The 21,016-nt window shown below is 52.7% G+C and overlaps 6 protein-coding genes across 6 annotated transcripts; 3 read left to right on the forward strand and 3 right to left on the reverse strand.

Annotated features, from left to right (window-relative positions):
• Window positions 1-669: 669 nt before the first annotated feature.
• On the forward strand, window positions 670-1,899 carry mrs2 (Mitochondrial inner membrane magnesium transporter mrs2; the record flags this gene model as incomplete). Its single annotated transcript, XM_014684729.1, has 1 exon — window positions 670-1,899. One exon carries the CDS (start codon window positions 670-672, stop codon window positions 1,897-1,899), a length of 1,230 nt encoding a protein of 409 aa, XP_014540215.1.
• Window positions 1,900-2,835: 936 nt separating this feature from the next.
• sed1_1 (Tripeptidyl-peptidase sed1) lies at window positions 2,836-4,880 on the reverse strand (the record flags this gene model as incomplete). Its single annotated transcript, XM_066130806.1, has 4 exons — window positions 2,836-3,561; window positions 3,626-4,152; window positions 4,206-4,621; window positions 4,675-4,880. The coding sequence occupies 4 exons, from the start codon at window positions 4,878-4,880 to the stop codon at window positions 2,836-2,838; spliced, it is 1,875 nt and encodes a 624-aa protein (XP_065986805.1).
• A 2,024-nt stretch (window positions 4,881-6,904) lies between these two features.
• Window positions 6,905-8,017, forward strand: Nsdhl (Sterol-4-alpha-carboxylate 3-dehydrogenase, decarboxylating; the record flags this gene model as incomplete). Its single annotated transcript, XM_014684727.1, has 1 exon — window positions 6,905-8,017. One exon carries the CDS (start codon window positions 6,905-6,907, stop codon window positions 8,015-8,017), a length of 1,113 nt encoding a protein of 370 aa, XP_014540213.1.
• Window positions 8,018-10,697: 2,680 nt separating this feature from the next.
• On the forward strand, window positions 10,698-11,867 carry G6M90_00g065620 (uncharacterized protein; the record flags this gene model as incomplete). Its single annotated transcript, XM_014684726.1, has 1 exon — window positions 10,698-11,867. One exon carries the CDS (start codon window positions 10,698-10,700, stop codon window positions 11,865-11,867), a length of 1,170 nt encoding a protein of 389 aa, XP_014540212.1.
• A 129-nt stretch (window positions 11,868-11,996) lies between these two features.
• G6M90_00g065630 (uncharacterized protein) lies at window positions 11,997-13,255 on the reverse strand (the record flags this gene model as incomplete). The annotated part of the gene is made up of 4 exons (XM_014684725.1): window positions 11,997-12,452; window positions 12,517-12,703; window positions 12,759-12,968; window positions 13,041-13,255. 4 exons carry the CDS (start codon window positions 13,253-13,255, stop codon window positions 11,997-11,999), a joined length of 1,068 nt encoding a protein of 355 aa, XP_014540211.1.
• Window positions 13,256-16,771: 3,516 nt separating this feature from the next.
• On the reverse strand, window positions 16,772-20,992 carry G6M90_00g065640 (uncharacterized protein; the record flags this gene model as incomplete). Its single annotated transcript, XM_066130807.1, has 6 exons — window positions 16,772-19,103; window positions 19,155-19,347; window positions 19,405-19,739; window positions 19,804-20,362; window positions 20,422-20,547; window positions 20,599-20,992. The coding sequence occupies 6 exons, from the start codon at window positions 20,990-20,992 to the stop codon at window positions 16,772-16,774; spliced, it is 3,939 nt and encodes a 1,312-aa protein (XP_065986828.1).
• Between the last annotated feature and the right edge of the window lie 24 nt (window positions 20,993-21,016).

A 21,016-nucleotide genomic window follows, 5' to 3' on the forward strand; every position in this document is an offset into this window, starting at 1 on the left:
ACTACATTCTCCACGACGGAACCAATGCAAGGTGTGACCTGCATGTTAATGTGTGTTTAGGTTGATGCCCCAGTGGTTCCTCCACGTGAGGTCGACGTGTGTGTACATGCTGCCGCAGCTTGGCTTAGTGCGAGATGGCTTCGAATAAAGTTTTGTTCTATCTCGATGGAGTTTATAACTATTGGGCCAGCAAGAGCAAAGCACTGGACTTGAAGTACCAGACATGATATGGAGCTTTGTTTGGGCTGGGAATGGTTTTCCAGATCCGTGGATGGTAGAGCAGGACGCAAATTTGGAGCCCGTCGAGCCAATACGAGCTGTATTCGTTCTTCTCCGGGAGACTGGGATGAAGAAAGGAGGCACTAGGGTTCAAAGCAGGCCATGGAGAATCGAGACGCGGAGGCCAGTGAGGACAAGACCGACGCCGCCACACAGATGATAATGCCTTGTCACGATCGAGTCTCAATTGAGACGGGATGCGGGAACCAACCAAATTAGTCCTAGGACCTAGACTCGATCGCTCCTAGTACGTGGGGAAAACTTGATGGCTTCAAGCTTCAAACTCGCCTCTCGGCCCCACGTGGCGGATTGTCCGGCTTCAACTCACCACGTCGACGAATCCAGTATTCATGGAGCATGTCGTGCTTCCGAGCCGAGGTGCGCAGAGCAATGCGTCTACATCATTCATTCTCTAGCCATGCTCGCCGAATAGGACATGTGCATGCATCACGGTTACCGCCATGTCAACTCGTCGCGCGACTGGCATCGCGAAACCATGGCCAAGTCCCCTTTCCGCGGACCTACAGCTCCTCCAATGCGGCCGCCAACAGCCCGGCCACTACGCAAAAAGGGCTCTTCGACCTCGCCATTGACATCGCTCGAACGCCCATGAATGGTAATGTAGAGATGCAATTCACGCAGTTTGACCCCGCGGGCGCTGCCACTTCCAAGAGCCTGACCAAGGTCGCCATCGCCCACGAGTACCTCCTGAGCGCTCGGGACCTGCGCATAATCGATCTACCATCCAACGGATTCCCGCACATACTGATCCGGGAAAACACCCTGCTGATCCACCTGTTTGATTTACGGCTCCTCGTGCAGGCCGACAAGGTTCTGCTGTTCAACGTGGACAGCGTCGAGGGGGACAACACCACCTGCCGCGTCTTCACCCACGATCTCGAAGCCAAGCTTCACAGGCGGCAGGCCCCGTACAAAAAGGCCAATGAGGCGTTTGAGCTGCGCGTCGTCGAGGTCGCCCTCGCGTCCGTCACCTCGACCCTGGAAGCCGAGTACCTGCTCGTGAAGCGCGACGTGTCGAGGGCCCTGCAAACCCTCGACCAGCAAATGGCGGACAAGGAGGGGGCGCTCGTCTACTCGGCGCTGCGAGAGCTGCTCGACATTTCCCGGAGCCTCGCCCGCATCGAGAAGCGCGCGCGGCTCGTGCGCAATGCCATCCAGGAGGTGCTCAACGACGACGCCGACATGGCCGACATGTATCTCACCGACAAGCAGCGCGGCCGGCGGCACCTGGTCCACGAGCACCAAGAGGTCGAGTACCTGCTCGAGGCGTACTTCAAGGCCAACGACGCCATTGCGCAGGAGGCGGCTAGTCTGGCGGAGAATATCCAGAGGACAGAGGAGACGGTCAAGTCGATTCTGGACGTGCGGCGCAACCAAATCATGCTGCTCGAGGCCAAGGTGGAGATTGCCATGCTCAGCCTGGCCGCGGCAACGCTGGTAGCGGGCTGGTATGGCATGAATGTCGTGAATTATCTTGAACAGTGCCCCTGGGCGTTTGCCGTGCTCGCTTCGGGCTCTCTGGTTGGCAGCGCGTTGATATGGAGGTCCATGATTCGGCGTTTGCGGCTTATTCAACTGCGTACGACGAGAAAGGAGTAGTCGTCTGCATAAGACGATGTCCTCTTCAAAGTCCTCAAATGGAGGGAAATGGTGTAGAAGCCGCCGACGGAAGTCTGTTAAATGGCGAGTACCGCAAGATTAACCATCGTATACGTACCAGCACTGTAAACGACGCCGTCATCACCGAAACGCCTGCTATTCTCACATACCTCGCATCGCTTGCCCCGGAAGACACTTGTTCGGAAAGGATGCACTTGCGCAGGCCAAGTAGCCGAATGGATGGCGCATCTGTCAGGCTCTCTGTACGGAAAATGCTACGGAATGATTGTTCGTCCGGGGAGATTTTCAGAGATTTTCACCTGGTTATCTTTTGGTGCTGGAGTGTAGGGAATCCCTTCCGTATGCATGAGGAGCATTCTAATTACGGCCAATTGGTGAGACGCAGGGAGACAAAGACGTCTATTCGCGAAGTGGCCGAGTCGGACGGCAGGAAGCTTTTGTTGGCGTCGCAACTAGAACCGGAGGGATATAACCGAGAACATTGCATTGTTCCGTACACGTTTGATTTTAAAAGCAACCCGGCTCATATTGTGTGGCGATTTTTCTGCAAAAATCTAAAATCAGGGAAATAAGGGGAATCTGTCTACTCGTAGCTTTTGCCAGAGGCCATGGAGAGAGCCAATAGGTGCACACTTGTAGCCTGGAGTCGTGGATATTGGGATATTGGGATATTCGGCCATGGGCCACCATTGCTGCCTCTTTGTTCTCCAAATAGTGGTCAACGATAAGCACTCTAGTCGCTTTACGCATACTTCAAGGAGGACTTATTCCCTGAATCTCATTCACCAAGGTTCGCTGTTCATCCACACAATGCAACTTCAATAGCCTTTTCCAGCCATTACGACCATGTTCAAATAAAGTATATTGTTTACTACAGAAAATACATCCCCCACGGACCTAGACATCCAGGAAAACCTACAAGTTGGAGAAATACTCCACCACGGCAGGAAAGTCCGGCGTCCCCAGCCCAGTAACAGGGTCCCAGCCCTGGACAGCAGAAAACCCATTCCCATTGCAAGCCGCATCGCCCGACTGACTCCCCAGAGTCACGTCCTTGAACATAGCCGGGTTCTTATACAGCGCCGGGTTCGCAAAGCCAATCGGCTTCTTGCCCGCCTTGAGACGCACCTCATTCACACGGGTGAATATAGCCGCCACGATAGGCGCAGACATGGACGTGCCGCCGGTCCGGCCCGGCTGGCCGTTGAGCACAATGACGCCGTAGTCGCCAATGGCCGCAATGTCGGGGAACCCGCGGCCGGCGCGGTTGTAAATGCCCCCGTCGGTGGGGATCTTGTTCTCGCTCGTGTTGTAGCTCGGGAAGCCGGGGTCGTTGGAGGCGAAGAAGGACGCGACGGCCGCGCTCTGGTAGTCGGGCGAGGGCCAGATGTTGCTGAAGCCGCCGCCGGAGCCGAAGCGCTCGGTGGCGGACTCGGGGGCGCCGGGGGAGGTGCCGGGAGGGAGGAGCGTGGCGCCGACCGACGTCACGTACGGGCACGACGAGGGGCTCGCCGGGTTGAAGATGTCGCCGTTGCTGCCGAGGCAGTCGCCCCCGTGGCCGCCTGCGACGCCGCCGTCGCCGCTGGCGAAGACGATGGAGGAGCCCTGGAGGCCGAGCTTCATGAACTCGTCGCATTGGCGCTGCGTCCTGGTTAGCATGTCTCGCCGCGTGGGATTTCATGTCTAGTCTTGAGTCTTGACGTGCCTTGAGATACTTGGTGGGCCAGATGTTCTCGGTCAGCCCGTAGGAAAAGGAGATGACGTTGGCGGGCGTAAAGGTGCCGCAGGCCTCGTTGGCCGTCACGCCGTCGACGTCGGGGTCGTCGCCGCCGTCAGAGGTGCAGTAGGCGCCGTCGACGGCGTCGAGGAACTGGTTCAGGAAGCCGAGGTGCGTGCGCCCGTCAAAGTTGGACTTTGTCTGGTACAGCTCCGTGCCTTGGGGGTAGATGACGGGGATGGAGACGTCAAAGTCGAGCGCGGCTTCGCCTACGGCCTGGTTCGGGTCTGGCTTGGTGCTGCCCCAGTCAATGAGGTCAATCTTGGGCCCCGTGCCCTTGGGGATCTTGGAGGCGTATAGCCTGTAGAACTGGTCCAGATCTGACTGCTTGTGCATCTCGTTGTCGCTCTCAAACATGCCTAGCTGGTTGCCCTTGACGGCCGTCGTGGAGTCGGTGATGTTGTAGAGGGCCTTGATGCACGCGGGGGTTATTTGAGTAGGGCAGTTGGATGCGTCTGTTTTCTGTTAGTTGGTGACGTGTGGTTTCCGGTCAGGCTTTGCGGCTTACCCTGGCTGTTGACTGTGAGGCCGGGAGGAAATGGAGTAAAGGGAATCTTTCGAGGTTGGCCGGGGGCAGCTCGAGCTGATTTCACCTTGATCGGAACGACACCGGGCGTAATAAAGTCTACATGCTGAGAGACTTCGCTGGGAAGAGAATACGAATCGGCTCCCAGGTGCTCGCTCCTGGTTTTCTTGTTCTCATAAAGGTGGTAGTTGGTCTTGAGAATGTCCTCGAGCTGGCCAACCGTAGTCTCAAAGTCCAGCCAGCCTTTGCTCTTGGGAGACTTGATCTGGTTTTCAGGTACTCCTCTATCAACCAGCCACCTCTTGACAGTTTCAATCGATTCCGGGGCAGGAGAGAAGAGGTCAACGACCTTGTCCTGGGTGTAATGGCTTCCGTAGTTTTTAGACGATGGATCAGAACTGTCTGCTTGTTAACGGCGCAATCCGCGGATACATCCAGCGCCAAAACTTACACGTCCATGAGGTACTCCATGCCCTTGTCCAGATTTCGCTGCTTCAAGGCAATACGGACCGGAACCAACGTGTCGGCAGCAGCGCGCTTTGTGACCTGGCTGGTCACGGCATCAAAGTCACGCTTCTCGTGAATGACATCATGGCCTGTGGGAATGCCCAGAGAGGCAGCCACGAAGCAGCTAATAAAGATGGCGGCGGCCCTCATTTTCACAAGAATAGCTGAAGAAACAAGATGCTAATGACATGCAAAAGTGTGTTGAGTGAAGCCTTGACAGCGCGAGGCATCGTCTTCTTATAGCCGACAGCTTGCGAAGCCTCAACCATCGTCAACTGTTACACGAGGAACGAACCAACCAAAGAGCATAGATACACACTGCATTCTGTAATACGATACCCTTCGAGTTGCGACTATATCCAGAGGACAAGCTAAATTTCATCTAGAAGGTGGTACCATGGTTGTGCGCTTCGTTGAGTTCCTTTGTCATGGTATTCTACGCCCTGATTGTACAGATTCATTAGAGAAAGGCAAAAGCAAGCCGTGTTATCCGAGCGACGTCGCAACGGGCGCAATCACTTGATGCTGTCCGTGCAGCACTTCTTCCCAACTGCCCACGGCGCATCCCGTCAACGAGCGTACGACGTAGGCTAACAGCCATGCTTATTTAAACTACTTTTCTTGACGTCATTTTTGTGTATTGCGAAAAATATTAGCCAAAATCTTTGAAAGGAATTGAAAACGACATGTCAGGAATCATATGGCGACATTCGGCACTGTTTCACGGGGATAATGAGGAGAGGCAGTGAAATAGACGCAAAGATAACGCTAAACAGACAACAGCCATATGCGGCAAGTTTCTGGGCGATCCCTGACGAAGCTCTCCCATTAGGGAAGCCTCCTCATGGTCCCCCATATGCAATGCAACGTCTCGTATGCGGCGCTCGGAAGGCAGCTTCTTGGAATGGCAAGTGAGAACCCGGTCGGCCCTGGTCCGTGAACAAGTCATCTCCACCGCATGGACTGAACGAAGAGCGTCCTCGTATGGCGCCGGTCTTCATCCCCCGGAGGCCTCGATGCTCTGCTGAAACATGCCATGGCGGGCGCATCTTGGTCAGGGTTAGGGTTAGGGCTCCCGGGTCAGAATCCAGCCAAGCCCCTTGTTTTCGGAAAGTCGGATAAGGCTTAACGGGTGCCTGGGACCTGAAGAAGCCGTCGGGCCTGGCCGCTTTCATCCTAAGGGTCACGCTCCGCGAGTTATTGCTGGCTATGTTTTTTGAATGGTCGATCCGATTGCTTCCGATCCAACCATGGGAGTTTAAGCTATTCAGCCTAGGTACATGACCCTAAATGGCCGGTGAGTCTTTTATCAACATGTCATTTATGATTTTGTACTTTCTACAAACAACAGCAATATTGCCATGAGCGTCTCGAGTCTATACCTGCTCCTGCTCCCTCTCTCCTTGTACTCCTTTCCTTCTGTCATGCGTACATGACACTGCATTGCACGATGCCGCGCTGATTGGTCCTAGGAACCAGAGATTGTGACGTGGTTGGTTGGGTGACACAACTTGACGCGGTGATTGTATTGTTCATGTAGTGTATGCCCAAGACGGAAACTAAAACAGGCAAGGTCTGTGAATGCCCAAAGTGTGAATGGCCCAGTGGCCAGTGTCTTCTGCGCTTGCACTAGCGGTTGTCCCAAGAAGCAAGTATAGATGAGAAGACGGTGGTGGTTAGTTATTAGTTCCCGAATCGGGAAGCTGTTTAATCCAGAGCTGCCGTTGCGAGTTAGCCAGTGGATTTGCTAAAGGTTGCCAATAGCCTCCTCCTGCCCTTTACTGACAACTGTATGAGCAAGAAATGCATCTTGGAAATCCCCCGACGGGAATGCCAGCGACATGACAGCCACCACTTGGATACTATTCGGGTCAGTCCCTACTGGACAACTGTTTACCGATCGCCAAGACGATGCGCTCCATGCTCGGATGATGGATCAGGCGCTTCCCGCCCACGAGGCGTCGCCGCCGTTGCATTGTGTCCATGGCACCGACCGAGCTGGCAATGCGGCGAAGCTAATGAAAACGCTTTGTCTCGGTTGCACAAGCGTCAGCGTCGTATCATCGTACGAAGCCAAAGCTGACAGCACGTGACCACATCGGTCCTTGGTCGAGGGCCGAGGCACGTGGAGCCGGACATGGACGTCGCAGGTATATCTACCACCAACAGTCCAGATGAGTCGTCAAACTCAACCCCCCCAAGCGCGACTGGGCACGGCTCTTGTCCTAGGCGGATGCGGCTTCTTGGGGTGGCATCTCGTAGCACGGTTATTGAGCTGCCGAGACTATGACCACGTCTACGTCTTGGATCGCCATGTGCAGGCGAATCTCAACCGCGGCGCGACTTACGTCCAAGGCGACATCACCGATGTGAGTGCGCTACGCGCCCTGCTGGACGAGATCCAGCCCTCGGTCATTTTCCATGCGGCTTCGCCCATCGCGTCGCTGCCGGCCAGCAGGCATGGCGAGTTCATCAGGACCAATGTCCAGGGGACCAAGGTCGTCATCGACCTGGCGACGCAAAGTGCCTCAGTCAAGGCCCTCGTGTACACGTCTACAGTGGACGTGTATGCCCATCCGCCTCATGAGAATGTCTCGGAAGACCACCCGCTTTGGGCGCCGTCAGACAAGTCGAATGAGTACAATCGCACCAAGGCCATTGGCGATAACCTGGTTCGCGCTGCCAATGGCGCGCAGCTTCGCACAGCCTGTTTGCGTTTAGGGCATGCGTATGGGGAGCGACAGTCGCAGGGACTGGCCGAGATTCTAGGCTCCTGTCAAGGAACTAGGCCGCTTGTACAAGTTGGCAACGGGACCAACATGATGGAGGTCATGTCGGCCGAGAATTGTGCGTTGGGCCATGTCCTCGCGGCCAAGGCGTTGCTGCACGAGCCTCAGCCAGTGGATGACAAGAGCCGAGTGGCCGGCCAGGCGTTCAATATATCGGATGGAGCGCCCGTGCCTTTCTGGCACCACGTAAGGGTGATATGGGGTGTTTCCAGAGGACCCGAAGCCCTGAATAACGTCACCGTTCTTCCGGCGTGGGTCATGATTGTGGCTGTTGTGCTTGTCGAGTGGCTGCTTTGGCTGTTTACGTTTGACACGGTGAAGCCCCCGACGGAGCTGCGGAGAACAAGCCTCGAGTATTGCATCTACTCTCACACATATACCATTGATAAAGCAAAGAAACGATTGGGGTTTTGTCCAGTGGTGGACCACGACGCCGTGCTTGCACGTGCGGCGAGGCTTATGCTTGACCAGCGAGCCGAGTTGGCCAAGGTTGATTAAGTCCATCACCGCGAAGAAGCCACAAGAAGGTCCTGAAATTAGTCCTTGATTCGTGGAATTCGTTCTCCAATTTGGTAAAGCGGCAATTGTTTGTAAAAGTATCTGTTACACGGTTGGGACTTGATGGAAGGTCCAACGTCATTACACAATGTAATCATGGACTAGCTGGAAGCCTCAGGTGTCTTTTTTCCTTATATCTATTTAATCTACTTCTTACTCTCTTCTTCTTCCTGAGAAACTAAGGGCCTTTTATTATCCTATAAGATATTCTTTAAATAAAGAAGTTTTTCCTTAAGCTTTTATACTAATATATACTAATATATACTAATATATACTAATATATACTAATATATACTAATATATACTAATATATACTAATATATACTAATATATACTAATATATACTAATATATACTAATATATACTAATATATACTAATATATACTAATATATACTAATATATACTAATATATACTAATATATACTAATATATACTAATATATACTAATATATACTAATATATACTAATATATACTAATATATACTAATATATACTAATATATACTAATATATACTAATATATATTATATATTAATATTTAAAAAGAATAGCATATAAAAAAAACTTTATATTAATATATTATAGATACGCACACTAAATATGCACTAAAATTATTACAAGGAGAAACAGAAGAGATACCGAACTGAGACGGCCTCTGGAAGGAGCACTTGAGGCAGAGTTGTTAAAACCAGACATGTGACAAGGGCAGGGTAACTGGGCTTGGAACGGAAGATTCAATTCGACCTCAAGTGCTATCATAATCGACTTTAAGTTATCAAAGGTCCTTGGTTTGGCACGAGGCCTTAAGGAACGGAAGGTCCCGATAAATATAGGAAGTCGGTGAGGCTGTTCACCTGAGGCAGCCCTTGTTTGTGACCGATTTTGGGCCTCGTAACCGTTGCCTTTATTGTTGTGTAACCTTTGTTGGCCCAACGCCCTGTGTTGTGTGCCAACCTCGTAACAAGACATGACAGAAATGACCGTTGGTGCATATTACAAAAACAAACAAAATGATTGCCGTGGACGCAAAAAAATAGGTCCCATTCCAAGAAAATGCAAAACTCGACCGCAACAACTGTAAGCAACCCGTACTACCAGACGTCCAAGGAAGGAATGACCCCTTGCATCAGGTCGGGGAAAGTGATAACCGCAAGACTTGTACGACAGAACTGATGAGCATCAATGCCTTTACAGGCCGTGTCGACTGCAGTCGGCACATCGAGCATTGACGTAATATCCGCGGACAATTTGTTGAGGTGCGGGAGACTTGCAGAAGGCAGTTTTCCCAGAACGTGCCGTTGTTCGACCACACTTGTGTGGATATTTTTGGTACAAATGACCGCAGTTGCCATAGAAGCAGTACCATCCACACGGGCATGAGTTGGGGTTTCGACTGTCGTATACAAGAGAATAATTTTTGGCGTCTGGGATTTCTGATGGAATGATTGGCTGAGGTTCGTATTGCATCTTGAAAAGTTGAAGGGTTGAGGAAGGCAGGTTGGCGTTAATAGAAATATGCAGCTGACAGTCTTTGAAGAGAGTGATGCTAGAGCAGTTTCTTGTGCTCGGCATCCGACGACTTAGGACAACAATATATATATACTACAGGTCATGTTTCTCTTTGAAAGGCAGCTTCATCAAGCCTCGTTGTTTATTCCAATGTGGGATGTAAGAGGAACCAACACAACAGAAGCTATCATGTATTTCAGGACCACTCCAATGCGTGTATTCATTGGATTCAAACTCAAAGCACGTCTGGTCCCTTTCTAAGCGCCGGCCATAGATGCTGGCCGAGTGAGCCTGGTATAACAACATCAGCGTTCCTTTTGCACGAAATTGCACCAGACGTCGACACATACGCGCTGACCTGAATCTTGGCAGATGAGTACCGTACCAATGAGTCAATGACAGCTGTAACCTGCCTGGCGCTATGACTTTGAACGTTTCGCATTGACTTGATTCACAAGTTGACGTGTCGGCATGTTGCTGCCGGCGTAGCTTGCGCAAAGTTACCATACGGCACCGTGGGAAATACCGAAACCGCTGGTTGGTGGAATCTGAATGGATGGGTTGAAAATGGCACTGACCATGGTGACTCGGTGAGACCACGTCGGTGACCAACGAGGAGGTCATCGGTCGCCTATTGGATTGACAACGTTTCACATATACATGCATATGTATGTATTACATACATATGTAGCCATCAATTGATCTGTGCATGTGCTGCTTACTTAGCAAGGGCCCAACGGGCTCAAACGTGCAATGTTGGCAAGCTCGGGCCATGACTTGACATTTCATCCAACAGACTGCTGCCTGGCCTGGCTTCCTGCCTGGCGCTTCCTTTCGTCACTTCCTGCCTTTTTCCATGTTGCTGCTGCGGGCGTCATTCTTACCGCCATTCCCTATTGTGGCCGTTCCTTCCTGCCTCGTTTCCCCTTCAACTCGTCCCCTCAATATTTTACATTACTGACCGTTGACCTTTTTTATTTGTTCCAAACAACCAAGAGACATGATTGACGAGGAATGGAGATATTTTGCCCCTGGAGGAGCCATCACGCCGGGGGGGCCAAGCACATGGTTTATCCTCGATTGGGACCAACGACGCATAATTGCTGTCACCATGGATGAGGAGCAAGACAGCGAGGATGTTGCCGTCAAGCACCTCAAAAAGCACATCGATACTCTGGGACCTGAAGTATACGCCATCCATGTATCGCCGGACGGTGAATTGGTCTCCGTCTCAACCAACCCCAAAGACGACGAAGCGACGTGTGTGTACTACCCTCCGCTTGAGGCGATTCAGCGACCCAACCATGTCAAAACTGTGCTCCGTTCGCATCTACTCGAGTTGGATCGACTCACGCCCGATGTCGACCTTGTTTCCTACATGCCATGCACCGACGCAACTGAGCCGACAAGAGCCGTCTTCAAGTACTACTTCCTCATTCAGTTCCTCCACAGGTTGTGGCACGAGATGAACATGTGGATGCGCCTCCCCACGCATGCACACATTGTCCCGTTTGGCCGACTTGTGCTGGACGAGCTACACGGCCGCGTCGTCGGCTTTACAAGTCTCTACATTCCTGGCGGCACCATACGTCAGAATAAGGCGCGTGTATTTGAGCTCGAGTGGCTCCGGCAGCTGACTTGCGTCGTCGACGACTTGAATCTCAAGTACGGCATCGCCCACCAGGATGTCGCGCCGCGGAATCTTGTCGTCGACCCCAATACCAACGCCCTCATGTTATTCGACTTCAACTACAGTGCCCAGATAGGCGGCAGTGGGTATGCAGAGGGCCGGAACGATGTCAAGGGAGTCATATTCACCCTCTACGAAATCATCACCCGCGACATGCATTTCCGAAACGTTCCATTCTATGAACAAGATCCGGCCGACGTACAAGGGCTGGAGGAATGGGTACAGCATCCGGATGTTAAACTCGATCACCCTGTTTCGGAATACCGCTCGGTATTAAATGATTGGGTAGACAAACGACAGAATGGAAGACAGGTTTCTCATTATACAGAAGCATCCGACTATATTGACTGGCCAGATTTCCCAGAGCCACCCCCAACGGACTTGGTATTTTCAGATGGCAAAGGGTATTCTTATACTAAAACAGCCGTCCTCCTAACTGGCATGCGCCGTAAGATGCGAGAGAAGGGCATTGCCGTCCTCAATTGGGAACGTCCTGCGCAGGCCAAGCTTGGGAACGGGGATCAGGTACTTGCCAATGGACAGTCTGTACCCAACCCGGAGTGTACAGGGTCGGGTGAACCAAACACCTAGCCAGGTCGGCCATACATATTAATACATCTTGCCTGCCTTTTCCTGTGCGTTGGAGATTACTATTACAACAATCTGTTGAGCAACAACTCACAGCTCCAACGGCATGTCGTTCACATGGCCAACAAACTACTATTGCATATGCCTTGTCCCATCATCTGAACCACCATGAGCCAAGGAGTACTCATCGTCCACATCAAAGCTTGGCGCCATGTTTCTCTCACGCTCTCCCCTGTTATTGCGTGTACTTGTCGAGGTAATTACCGTCTCCACTTGAATCCCGCCGTTGAGTTTCCCATGATGACTGACAACCTTTGTCAGTTCCGACAAGGAATCCTCGGCTTGCGTTTTGTTGACGGTGTGCATAGGGTATGTCCTTGTCTGGTTGTCATCATCTGCATCCTCGTGTGTGAATGTTCTATGGTTCGACGTGGAGGGCGGATGGGTGTCCGAGTTTTCGCCTCTGGCGAGTTTTGTAATCAGGTCCGCCATTGTCATTTCAATATTCAGCTTCACCATGTAGGCGACTGGGTGAAATTGTATGTATACAATTTGGTTGGGCAACGACATGAGACCGATAAGCATCGCCTAATGAATTCCCTTAGCTCGAGACAACCACACAGAACGGTCTGCAACTTTAACTAAAACTTACGTCCATGAGGATGGATACCACCATCAACTTGGCGTTGAAAGAGACCAAAGGGGCGTATTTGGTCAAGCCATGTGTCAAGACGAGTCGTCGCTTGACGGTCCGGAGGAAGTAATAATTGAGGCCGGCGTCGACCAGCAAGATGAGTACTTTGGAAATTCGATCCCAAATTTCATTCAACTTGACATATCTATTCGTTCTCTTATTAGTTTCAAGATGCCATGTAGATGAAGTGAAGGCCTTACAACTCGCTGGCCGGTGGTTCAATGTGAGCAGGGATCCAGATGCAAAAGACGGCAATGTTGATGCAGGTAATGACAACGGCTGTGCCCCATTTGAGCCTCGTTACGGTTCTTGTGTGCTCTGCAATAATGGCAATTCGATTGACAATGATTTGCATGAGGAGCTGGATTTCAAACACCCACAGGAACAGGATGAAGAACAAGACGGGAACTCTGCAGCCACGGTGAGAATCAAGTAGTAGTTGGCCCTAAATCGAGCACGAGGAGGATGTGTGGTGGACAAACGTTGGCGACAGCAGCCCGTCGAGAAATACCCATCCGATGATACCGATGGCGAGGTTGGCCATAATCTCGCCCCAGATCATGTACACATAGATACTTTTCCATGGCCGCTTGTTTCTCCTGGTTTGCTGGATTGCCTTCCACGCAGTCAGGAATCCAAAGCCAAGCGTGAAGCCGGCAGCGACCGACGCTACTTGAATGTCTTGTTTGGTTGCCATCTCCGGCGCATTGATACAAGTTGTGCTGATTCGACAATGGTCCAGTGACCAGTGGAAGTTTCAAAGCCGACAAACAGGGGCAGATGATCTTATTTATCTCAAATTCCCACCACCACACTGAGAGAGCGCTCAGTTCGTTTCTAGTGATTCAGTCGACCGTTGCATATTCTAGGACCTGCATTTGGCGCAGAATGCGGAGCCTTTCCACTTTAGGCCGTCAATGAGACCCGGGGCCGGCTGTTCGACTCGGGATGATCTGGGGGTTTTCCCAAAATAGCTCTAGACCACGGCTTAGATGCCCCTGACGGTCAAAGCCACAAGACATTTTGACGTGCCTGGTTGCATTCACACCGTGATTTGGGTAGTGTGGTGGGACGGATCTTCAGAGCCGGCGGCCGCCACGCAGAACAAGCGTGGCATTGGAGCAACGGCACAGAATCTCAAGTGCCAGTTCGTGGCTTTTGTGGCTGGCCTACGAGCATCAAGGTGGAGGACAAAGTCCGGGCCTAGAGAGCAAGGCGGGCTAGAACGGCATATTCAATGTTCCATTGTCTGTAGTCCTCGGCCACGCTGTGGCAAATTAGAGATGCTACCCTTTTTTTTTTTTTTCGGGACAGGGGATTAAATATCTCAAGGGGCAGGATTTTTCTGTCCTAGAAAGAATAGCGGGGCACTTTTACTCGAGCTTGTGACGGTTTTGGAAAACGTTGCGGTAACGGCAATTCCTTTCGTGGTGTTTCGGCACGGCGCCATTCATGGATAGGAGAGCAGCCAGACTATCGATTTTTTCGACGCATATATATACAAAATCATCTTCATCGTGGTGACATTTGAAAAAAAAAGGTTGTCCCAGATGATGCAACAAGTCGGTAAATAGTGACACTTGTGAATCGCATTTCAAAATCCCTAGCCTTTGCAACACCCCTGAGTTCGTTATTATTCGCGCTCGTCCGGGAAACATGTTGGGTTGGGAGCATTAAACAGGTTTTGCCATTATGCGCTACCTTTTCTATTGCATGTAACGGAACCAAGTCACCACAGGGTCCAAGCAATAAACTATCCGTAAAGTTGGGAGCGAAACTTGTCAAGTCTATAGACGATGTTACATGTCTGCGGTGGGACTGATGAATCTTGACGCCAAAAGACTCGCCTAATGGGGAAAGGGTCTTACATGCTACCAGACCCCTTAAAAATCCAAAGCGATTCCCTTCGTGCGAATCCCACTCTGGGGTTACACAACACACAAGAAGTACCCCAGTTCATGACGACACAACGTCGTATATGCTTGCTTGGGCTATGCGTTCATACCCGGCACAGCAGTCGTGAGTTGGTTCAAGTTGGGATTCAAATACGCCGAGTTGGTTCAGTTCCTCGCATGATTTACGTTAATGTCTTTTACATTTTAGGCGTTTACATGCTCCTTTTGTTCCCCACTGTGGGTATCTTTCACCTATGTCATGTTGGTAGGCCTGGGCAGTCGCACCAATACCTGAATGAGGGTTAGGGTTGTGCATCATGGTCCAGATATTATTAGTCCAAATGTGCGCGTAGGCCGGACTATGGAAGGAGGGGTCGACATGATAGCATTTGGTAGCTTTCTCCATTTGCAAGCTGTTTTTTTCTTCGTCTTCCAAATTTGCATGCGCGTTTTGTTACATGGAAAAGGCCCAACTGGTCGTGAAGACCAACAAAGGGGCCTGGCTTCACCAATACGAGACTTATTAGTTACACGTTGACAGCTTAAACACGTGCCCGGGCAAGAGCCATAGGTATGAGCGTTCCTTTATTGTATACATATATATAGCGGTCGTTATTCCCCTCCTTACTCTTGGCAACCCAGGGCCTTTGAGATCCCACGATAGTATTATTGAATTGAGCCTTTTTGCTCCAAGCCCTTTAGTCAAGCCCTTGTCATACGTTGCATCATTTATAATTGGTGCATTGCAACCTCTACTTCGGCGACCTGAAGCAGCTTGTAGACTATGAAATTTGTCAAGTCTCACCCAATTCACCTTTTCATCACGTCTGCAATACTATATCCATGTGGCGCATCGGTTGGGGTTAAACACCAGACTGGATAAAGTCAATAGTAATTGGACCCTTACGTTCCAAGCCTGATATCCAGCCCTTGTCACACCGTTCGACCCGTAGATGTGGCATTGCTACGTACAATTGGTGAATGCATGTTACTACACAGCATTCAGTAAAGAGGTGATGTTGGACATGGACAAGATATCAATAGTTATCATTTTTACGCACCAGGCGTGGCACACTGGTGACCAAAAATAAATGCGCAGTGGTCCAGGAGGATGTCCCAAATATACACAACAACTATTGCAAATCTTGACCACTTTGGCATCTCTAATCCCACCACTTGCGGAATGATATCGATAGAGTCTGCAGAAAACTGGTGTCAGGCCTTTGGCGAGCTCAGAATTTGATGCTGGAGAAACGCGGTAGCTAAAGTGTAATCAGGCAACAGCCTATTGGTTCAAAATTACATCTCAATTGATATTCAATTGGAATACATTATCCACGGACCACGTCATGTAACTGACCTTGATTCTCTGTGGCGCCAGACATATCCGGACGTTGTCCGCCCATCTCCTGGACAGTATCGAGTTGGGAGTCGGAAACATTCTCGACCAAGTTTGCGGACCCGGCGGCTAAATAAATTGTCACAAAATGTAGGGGTACGCAACATAAAAGCTATGTGCCGTGGCCGCGCCTATTTTTCGGTGCAACATGAACCTTGCTCGCACGGCGGACCCACCGCATCTTATCAATCTGATAATAAAGCGCCATCCCAAACTACGTTTCTTCTTGTCGTCGTCCATCTGTTGCAAACTTGTTGGTGGGATTTGAAACCATGGATCCAAAAAAGGAAGCAGGCGCCACGGGAACGAGGTCCTGGCGAACAATGACGAGCAAGCAAGTGTGCCGAGCAAAGACGACACAATCCCATGGCGGATCAAGGCCGTAGCCGTGGTGCTCGTCAGCCTGATTGGATTCGGGTCCCACTGAAGCAGCGATGAATATGACGACTCTGGAGAGAAACCAGCGACTAAGCATGACTTGTTTTGGGGCAGTCATTCTCATGATACTGGGGTCCCAGGCGGCGTATTTCTGTGGAGTTGCTACGGGCAATAATAAGTAGTGGCTGCAGACTTTATTTTACCGCGCTGCTGTTTCCCTAGAGATGGCTTCGTAGTCTGCAACAGCCCATCGCAGAGATCACTGCAGAGTCTGACGAAATTATGAAAGTGCTGCTGAAGAAAGTACTTGATAAGCAAAAGAGAACACCCCCACGTCTCTACATATCGACAATGTCTCTACACCGCATTTCCGTGTCATGAACAGAATCAAACAAGTCTACAGAGGCACTGGTAATTGTGACAATGAATTCTGACACAAGGTTCAAATTATCAATCTGTCGCTAACCCAGACCGGTCCAAACAAAGTAGCAAATCATTCAAACCGCCCGAATCCCCCCGTCCAAGATCCCATTCCCAAGCTTCACAAAACGCCATACGCATCACTAAAAGGATTCGCAGCCCCCCGAAACACATACTCCTCCCCCCTAACCACGCGATCCACCTCCTCACGCACCATGGGATACACGTCCCTCCACGCGTTCCGTCCCATCCAGCCATCCAAATGCCCATATCCCGGAATCACCCTCCTGCGGTACTGTATCCCCCCTCCCGCCCTGCCCGCCGAAACGCCAAACGTGCCACACAGCCGCTCGTACGTCTTCTGCGTCGCCACGGGCGAAAGCACGTCGCTGTCCCCCCCCGAGAACAAAAAGATCGGAATGCCCCTCAGCCGCCGTACATTCTCCGCGCCCGTGAGGTCCTCATACGCCGGGCCGTTGGTCGACACGGCCCCCCGGAGGCCCATACGCATCAGCAGCGGCATCAGCGTCATGTTGGCGCCGTTGAAGAAGCGGTCCACGTGCCGGTGCGTCGCCTCGTTCAAGTTGCCGTGGCTCCAGCACCGGCCAAACAGCAGACTGATGCGGTGGCACGACGCGCTGCTGCACCGCTCGCCCCTTTTCTCGGGCACGAGCCGCAGGAGCTGGTTCACAGCGCCCTGCAGGGCCCCTTGGTTCGTGGTCGGCGCGCGGCAGCTGAACCAGGGGCCGGCCAGGCGCGTGTACGCCCTGTCCAGCTTGGCCGAGGCCTTGAGCCGGTTGGACCTGCTCCAGACCGGGTTCATGAAGACCTGGCTGCATGTGATGCCGAGAACCCACGACGGGGGGATGGTGCCGTCGAGCAGGCCGCTTGCGAAGGCGACGGAGCCCATGCAGTGCGCGATCGTGTAGATTTTGTCGGTGTTGTGGGACGCGCGGATGTGCGCGAGGCATGCCTTGATGTCGAGACGGGCGTCGTACGTGGTCCATTTCTTGTCCTCGGGCTTGTCTACGATGCCGATTCGGTGCACCGTGACGAAGACGCGGTACCCGGCGCGGGTGAAGTAGTTGACGGCGTTGAGGGGGATCGTCGGCAGGGCGTAGATCTGGTGGTCGACGGCGGCTCCGGGGATCATGAAGAGATTCTGGACCGGGACCGGACGGCCGGATTCGTCGCCGGGGATAAAGTCCGGGTCGGGCTCCCACATGTGTAGTTTTGTTTGTACCCCGTCGCTCGCGGTAACCGTGTACGTTTGCGTCGGGGTGGTCGGGTTGATGAAATCGGGGTGCTGTGTTGTGGTATATTGTAGCGGAGCAAGGGGCAGGAAGAAATGAGGCAGCAGTTTGCCCGAGAAATAGTGTACAAAACTGCCCAGGGTTGCGGCCCTTTGCAGCAGGTTCTTGCCTGTTGGTGTCAGTGTCAGGAGTTGCTTTCGAAAGTCGCCCAATCGAATCTTCAAAATGCCCGCGGCAATCACTTTGGGCCCTTGATCCGGCCCCGTCGTAGGATGACACCGGCCGGGATTATGCAAATCTGAAAACGTGCCGCCTGGTCTGCAAGTCCCCCCTGGCGCGAGGCCATCTTGTTCAGCCTCGGTAATGGTAACGTATAGCGTAGTTGTTGACTTCCACATCTCCCGTATGTCCATGGATGCCGACGAGTCGATCTTCTTGTATCCGTGAAAACCAAGCCGTCGCCCGTCAATGCCCATCATTTCAAATTGGTACGTCACCGTGCTTGTCCCCGACAATTCATTATCTTGTCCAAGAAGTTCCACTTCGCCTTGCGATATCATGAATGGCGAACCCTTGATCGTAGGGCACACAAAGGTCCCTTTGACCATCCCTTTGTACAACCGGCTCGTGTTGCGGCATCCGGGCGACTGCACCACATACATGACATTGCTTGTGAGCAGCCGTGCCGTCTCGCCCCGGCTTCTGGCCGCTTGAAACGACAATTTGTGTCCGTCCTTGTCGTGCAGTCGCAAATTGTGACCGCTGTGCACAAAGCCATTCATGAGCTCTGTAAACGCGACAGTATCAGGGGCACCGTAGCGCACCGGGTCAACGCGCCGGACCGCGCATTGCGTGCGCTCCGTCTGCGTTGCGCTCGACACGGAGTTGGATTTTTTGGGACTAGACTCATACGATGGACCTGGCCGTGGGCGATGGGCCGGTGTTCCGTACAGGTCAAGCACGCCGTTTGATTCTCTGCTGATGACCAGGCCATGCGCCCGCGCATAATGCTCCACGGCTCGCTCAGCCAGGGCCGCAATGGTTGCCGCCGGGTTCACACAAAGTGCTCCGGGAACAAGCGCGCCGTCCACGACGATGAGCCCGGGATGGGTTTCAGACGTGGCACTTCCGGCGAATACCTCCCCAGCGTGGTTTGTCACGCCGCGAGCGCCAGTATTGTCTCTTGACATGGGAGCTCCGCTGAATGTCGGTGTTAGCAGGTGCAGGATGAGGATATCGAAGCCGCCTTACCCGAGAGGATGAGCCGTTATCTGATGTTGGTCGCCGAATACACCGTGGAAAGGATTGTCGATGACTCTCCCGCCAACCGACTCTGTTGCCTTTGCCAGCAGGGCATGAAGCCGCTTGACTCGATCGCTGTGGCCAACCCCGACAAACTCGAGCACCGGCTTGTCGTCTTCGAGGCGTAGGGACGCCTGGCTGCCTAGTGTTGATTATCAATACACTGTCCGGCCACGTTGAGCGGTACACGGCAACTCACCATCGTGAGACATGATTAAGAATATTTGCGTGTTTTGTACAGCGCCGCCACGGACATACGGACCGAGCAATCGGCTTTTCCATCTCGCAAGTGCCTTTCTAGCCCGCTGCACCATCTTCTTTTTCGGCCTGCCGCCAGAGGGCTGCACATCGACAATGGTTTGCATGAGCCGAGAAAGCGCCTGCGGCACAGCCCCTTCCTGTATGACAAACCCGTCCAACGGGTTGCCGGTCTGTCCGCGCATATCAATGGCGGCGTTGATTGTTGGTCCTACCGGACTGTCGTGGCTCGGACGCTGCCGGCCAATGGCATTGACATGACCATTCGTGTTGTACCTGCAAGTTGCAACCGTGTAAGCCGCTTCACCATATCGACGACACGATGCGAGGGACCACGTACCCAAACGTCAGCATGTCCCCGTTGCCGCTCATCCCTTGGCCAAGACAGTCGCTCACGGACAGGCCCATCTCCTTGCTCCGCAGGAGAATCTCGGTGGTTCCCAGACTTCCCGCCCCCAGGAAGACGGCTTTTCTCGCATGCACCCACAGCAAGTCCTGGTCGAGCCCGTCGTCAAACTTGCCGCGCTTGCGGCCGTGCCAGGAAAAGTAGACAATGTAGCCGCCCCGGGCGTCGGTGACCTTTTCGATATACCGGACTTGGCACTCGCAAAACATCTGGGCGCCCCAGTTCCACGCATCGGCCAGATACGTCACCAGGGTCGTCGTCTTGGAATGATCGTTGACCCCTGTTGTATCTTGCCCAGTCAGGGTCGACGGCAGCATGTCCACCCCGCAGCTATTTATTCCCGGCCGAAACCGTGTCGTCTGTGGAACTTTGTAGTATCTGCTGCCCAAGCCCATCCGCTGCGCCTGCCGCTCAAAGACGTGCATCTTCTGGATCCTGGGCCAGTCGTCGGGGTACGGCGTCGGCTCCAGCACGTCCCTGACTCTCTGGTAGTCTACGCCATGTGAGTTAGTCCCCGCCGTACGCGTCGCTTTTTTCAAAAGAAAGACCAACATTCTTTCAAGCAGCCTGGGTTCTCTCGGATTTCCGGCGGCCACGTGTCCATGGACAGCGTGGCGTCGTCGGCCTCGAGAAACACATTGGCATTGATCAGACTGGTGCCCCCTAGACCTGGAATAGCTGTGCCGTCAGAAAACCCGAGTCCCGGCGGAAAGGGGGGGAGCGTCATACCGTTACACACCAAGGCGCTCTGGCCTTGTCCCGCCACGATGTGGTACATGCCAGTCGGCTTTCCGCGCCCAAACGGCCGGACGATGGAACTCCCCGTCGTGTGGAATTCGTCAAATACTTGTTTCAGACACACGGGATACTCGCCGGGCCATCTCTCTTGTCCTCTTTCCAGAACGCAGACGGATTGTCCCGTACGGGCCATCCGCGAGGCTGCGATGCCGCCGCCGTACCCGGACCCGATGACGACGCAGTCGTACGAGTCTTGGATCAGCTCTACCGGTTGTGAAATCCGCGGGGAGCGCTGCGGCTTAGGTTTACCCGGACAGCTATTCTGCCGCTGGCCGCAGGCGGACGGCACGCGGCTATAGCCACGGTGCGTCTTTGTCGTATACATGCCCTCGCTGTGAAAGAAGGGGGC

The sequence above is a fragment of the Metarhizium brunneum genome, chromosome 3 (assembly GCF_013426205.1).
Source record: "Metarhizium brunneum chromosome 3, complete sequence".
Lineage (NCBI taxonomy): Eukaryota > Fungi > Ascomycota > Sordariomycetes > Hypocreales > Clavicipitaceae > Metarhizium > Metarhizium brunneum.